Source organism: Stegastes partitus, unplaced genomic scaffold (assembly GCF_000690725.1).
Source record: "Stegastes partitus isolate 25-593 unplaced genomic scaffold, Stegastes_partitus-1.0.2 Scaffold129, whole genome shotgun sequence".
Lineage (NCBI taxonomy): Eukaryota > Metazoa > Chordata > Actinopteri > Pomacentridae > Stegastes > Stegastes partitus.
Window position 1 is genome coordinate 459,122 of NW_007577860.1, and position 4,784 is coordinate 463,905.

The 4,784-nt window shown below is 47.8% G+C and overlaps 1 protein-coding gene across 1 annotated transcript in view; it reads right to left on the bottom strand.

Annotated features, from left to right (window-relative positions):
• Positions 1–4,784, bottom strand: part of mthfd1l (methylenetetrahydrofolate dehydrogenase (NADP+ dependent) 1 like) — a 40,611-nt gene that overhangs the window by 22,342 nt on the left and 13,485 nt on the right. Inside the window, exons 18-19 of the mRNA XM_008278661.1 lie at positions 4,018–4,158; positions 3,052–3,120 (exon numbers count right to left, since the gene is read on the bottom strand). Of these exons, the coding sequence (XP_008276883.1) occupies positions 3,052–3,120; positions 4,018–4,158 (210 nt within the window). The remainder of the gene's footprint in view (positions 1–3,051; positions 3,121–4,017; positions 4,159–4,784) is intronic.

The following is a 4,784-nucleotide window of genomic DNA, read 5'->3' on the forward strand; positions in this document are numbered from 1 at the left end:
CTGGTAGTTTGGGTTTGTAATACATCTTCTGTGACACCAGTCCTGGACCTTGTCTGACTCCTCGTCTGTCATTTTGTGTACACCAGTAGTTCCATTTTTAAAAATACAGACATTTTGTGACCATTTCTGTGTAAAAAGGGTCACACCCCACGTACAAACCCTGAAGAGAAGACCGGTGTATGCTGTGCGTTTGCAGCTGGGCTCTGGGTGGCGCTCACCACCACAAACAGATCACATGTGTAAAAGGCTTTTAGTGTTGCAGCATCCGCTCTGCTTATGTGTTGGGTGTAGCTACAGCGTTACAACCATCACACAGAGAACACTGACATACAACACAAACAAACCTCTGCTCTGTGCACAGCTCATTTCAAAACTAGTATTTTAAGCAATTCAGCATTTCAGTCCTACGAATAGATTCACAAATATTCTGTGAAGGGGTCTAAACTGAATATGCACTGAGTCCATGGAGTGTTGGCTGAAAGCAACACCGTCCACTCACTGGTCCACAACACTGTGATGAGCACTTCATTTCATTTATTGACCAAACCAGCTAGTTACTGGAGAAAACGATAACAACTGATCAATAAAAAGAAAAAAGGAAACCAAGTCCCAGCTGCAGCTACGATGTGATCATCACACGACTTTAACCTCCGAGGAGCTGGAACTGCTGCTGCCTCTCAGCAGCTGGACCAGATGAGAGAAGAAACAACTGAACATGATTTCCAGGGAGAGTCGAGCCTTAAGATCAAAATCCTTCTGCTGCACTCACAAAACAAAACACTGGGAAAGCCGGCTGACCTATTGTTACACTGGATTCCTTAAGAGAGAGGAAAAAGGAAGGATGGGAAGGCCGAGCATGATTTTCTAAGCTTTTGTTTGCATACCTCTCCCTCCGCCTGCATAAACAGCCTCCCCTCGGAGGACTAAATCAGCCATTTAACAAGGCTCTGAGAAAGGCTGCCACTGCTCTGGCTGTCCATGCAAAGCTCACGGCAGCAGAAAAACGGGGAATACGTGACAAACGGTGGAAAGCAGAGGTTATTCTAACGCGTCTGTTAATGCATCACACTGTTATCATGACAAAAACAACCCTGTAGTGCTGCTGCACTTCAACAACACGTCCTTCACTCAGTTTCAATGGAAAGTTCAAACACGTCAAACATTACGTGGATTTCCATCTGTGCCTCCAACCCTGAACTTTTAACATGAACCAGTTCAAAATGTCCACTATTTCCTCATGTGTAGAGGAGGAAACCCAGTTCATGACACACAACAGCTACAGCAGGGTGATAAACGTGGGAATCAGTGACCGGTCCAGTGTCACCTCTCCAGCTTTAAACAGGAGGCTGATGGAGGCTCGGAAGAGGGACGAACAAAAACAGGAAGATGGAGATCACGTCAGTATTTGTTCATCTTGTGCATCTCTTGAGTACTGAACACTCCCCACGCTGCAGATCAGAGCTGAACTCATCAGATCTTCCCCAGCCTTTGGTGTGAGACGGACCTGAGAGCCTCCTGCCTCCTACATGGACAGGATGTTTGAAAAGCTCACAGAAGGACTGGGGTCTGTTAGCAGACACGTACACAGGGAGCGGGCTCACAAACGACCCCTTTTCTTCTTGCCCCATGTCTCCTCTAAACCCTGCCTCGCCTGAGAGTCTGAACCAGGACAAGCTGCAGCACACTGAGACCAGCTCTGCTCTCATGAGCGCCTCTGCATTCACCACAATCACAAATGAACAGAGCACAAAGGGCACCGGCGGTCAGGCTCGATGGAAAGTTCTCATGGAGCTCTGCGGCCCGGTTGGTCCCGATACCAGTTCCCTGACCAGAATGACAGGAAACCCACACAGGAAACAGTTTCACACAACAGGACTGCAACGCTTCCTCCAAAAAAGCAGAAAGTAACCGAATGTGTGCTGCACACAGCCTCCACCCTCCTCCACCCGCCTCCACCCGCCTCCACCCGCCGCGAAAACACAGAATGTGTTTACCTTCCCCACCCAGCAGCCATGTAATCAGGCTTTTTGTTCAGAACCAACAAGGAACAAACAAACGAGAAACAGCCTCACACAACAGACGCAGAAACAAAAGTTATGAGGAGCACAGCTCACAATGTGCTGAAGTTTGTGTAACTGCATAAACAATCCAACAAAAAAGAAATTAGCAAACGTCTGACTCGTGTTTTAGGTTCAGTGTGAGACAAGTCCAGAAGAAACCACAAACTTCTGTCTGGAGTAGAGGCTCCAACGCACAGCCCAGAAGTGTGAATGAAAGAATGACAAGATAAGGAGCGACTTCACAGAAATGGCTTGTTGACATGTTGATGAGGACGTGTGTTACTGACGACATAAGTCCAGCTCTATGATCCACTTGTACACCAGTGAGTCCCACGTCTGTACGAGCTTTTTAAACCCACCAGCTGCTCTCTGGGTTTCAACAGAAGATCCTGGTAACATCTACATAAACGTTGATGTGAACGCTGAGGATTATTTCATCACTTTGGTCCAAACATTCTGAGTTTCTTAAAGTCATCAACAAAGAAGCCCAAAAATCACTAAACTGAAAAACAAACCTGTCATTGAATTATTGACGACTAATCTGGACCAGAGCTGGTGTTCTCCTCCAGCACACAAATGACCTGTGTGTGTGTGTGTGTGTGTGTGTTACATATAAACGTGTAAAAGTCGTGACACATGTCCGTTCATCTGAAGGTAATGTCTCCAACCATAATGAAAGCCAGATGTTGTGAGGCAGAGTTCTGGTATCGTCATCACGCCCAAATGAAGCAGCTTCCTAAGCGCAGCTGCATGAAACTCTAGCGGGTGGATGTCCTGCCTGAGAGCTCCACCTGTCCACTGCTGAGCTGTCATTAAGATAAAGAGCCGGGGAGGGAAAAGTCAATCTATAATCCTTTCTTAAAAGCTCTCAGCGGAGCACTCCTTCTCCTGCTTGCTTTTCTCTCAGCAGAGGTTCCACAGGATATTCATCAGCAGGCGTTCAGCTGAGCAGCATAATGACTATTTAAGTGGGGTTATGTGTGTGTCTCACCTCAAGGGTCTGCATTAACGTGGGCTTGATGGCATCTTTCATGAGCACGGCCAGCGCTCCGCTCACACCCTGACAGAGAGGCACAAAGACAAACGAGGTGTGAGATGGAAGCATGAGCAGGTCATCAGGCTTCAGACCAAACGCTGCCCTCACTGCACAAACGACTGACACTGAAGCTGAAGAACGGTCAAACAACATGAAGAACTGCTCTACGGTCCGTCTGGAAGCGTCTGTCTTTATGCTTCAGTTCTGCTCGTAAAGCTCACTTCCCAAAATATGCCACGTCAGCAATCTGGGCTCATTAACAAACACAGTGGTCCAGCGTATTCCCAGTGCGCCGGCCCTGAGGCGTGGCAGTGTTTTGACAGACTGGTGTAACGCTATAGGGGACCCTCCTCAGCACAGACGTCGGTGGGAAACCAGAGCCAGCTGAGCCCACAGTAAGACCTGCTGTGATTTGGTGGAACTCTGCTTCACCTCTGAAGCTCTGCTCCTCTTAACATTAAAACCACAACAAACTGATTTACTATCACTGATGAGCAGAGGACAGTCACTGGATGCAGCATGTCCTTGACTTCTCAGCATTATTCACATAAAGCTGCATAGATGTTGTCAAAGTGGCACCAAGTTTCACTATAAGTCTGTTTCTGAAGCTGCAAGTCTGAACTGTATGAACAAGAGGACTGAATGAGCTGCTGTGGCTCATCAAACACCTTCCTAGGAATGTGTTAAACTAAAGCCCACCTGTAACCGCTATGTCATAAGTTTTCCTTAAAACATGACAGTTTGCTATCAGTCCAACTTTGATGCTTCTGTAGCTCTGCTGTGTTTCTGACAGACGGCTCTTCATTCATCTGATCTACACTCAGCAGCTCAAACCGACTCAGTAAAGCTAGCTGTGACATTTCCACAGGTTAAAACTCCCACGCTCTTTGAAGGACAGGACCACACAGCAGGAACACGTACGAGGTCCTCTGCGGTGACGGGCTGTCCGGAGCGGCTGGTCCCCACCACCATGCGGGCCAGGCGGTTCTTCATGTCCTCCAGGCCGTCTGCCAGAGCCAGGATGGCCATGATCTCGCTGGCCACTGCGATGTCAAACCCCGTCTGAAAGGTGAGAGAAGGAAAATTAATTCTAATGTAAACTCCAAAGGCAACAGCTCCAGTCATCAAACTGTGAAACAATGAGCAGCAACACCTTCACAGTGGAATACATTCCCCTCATGATGGTTCATGATCGCTACAGGTTTAAGTAAATGCTCCACCAGACCACAGATCACCCCGTGGGTTAGGGTTAGGGAACTGGAACCCTTCCTCAGACACCAGGTTGATCCCAGGAGCAGGAGCATTATGAACGAGGCCTCGGCTTGAAATGATGACTGAGAGAAAAAACCTCACTACGGACATGTTTAACTCATTCTGTGTTTCTTTATGTCAAACAAACAGAAAAAAAGATGGAAAGAAAAAGACAGCATAAGTGAAGTGAAGGTGCACACAGGAAGCCAGAGGAGTCTCCATTCCATGTCACAGGCAGAGAGAAGCAGAACTGAAACCACATCAATCCACCGAGGAGCTCAACATTTCTATTCCCACTCCCAGGGATAATACCCCGAGGGGCTATAGGGTGTCCAGCACTGGAGGAAGGTGGAGGGCAGAGGAATGAAAGGGAAACAGAATGGATGAACTGATGGAGCGGTAAATATAAGCACATGCTGAACGAGCTCAGAGGCAGC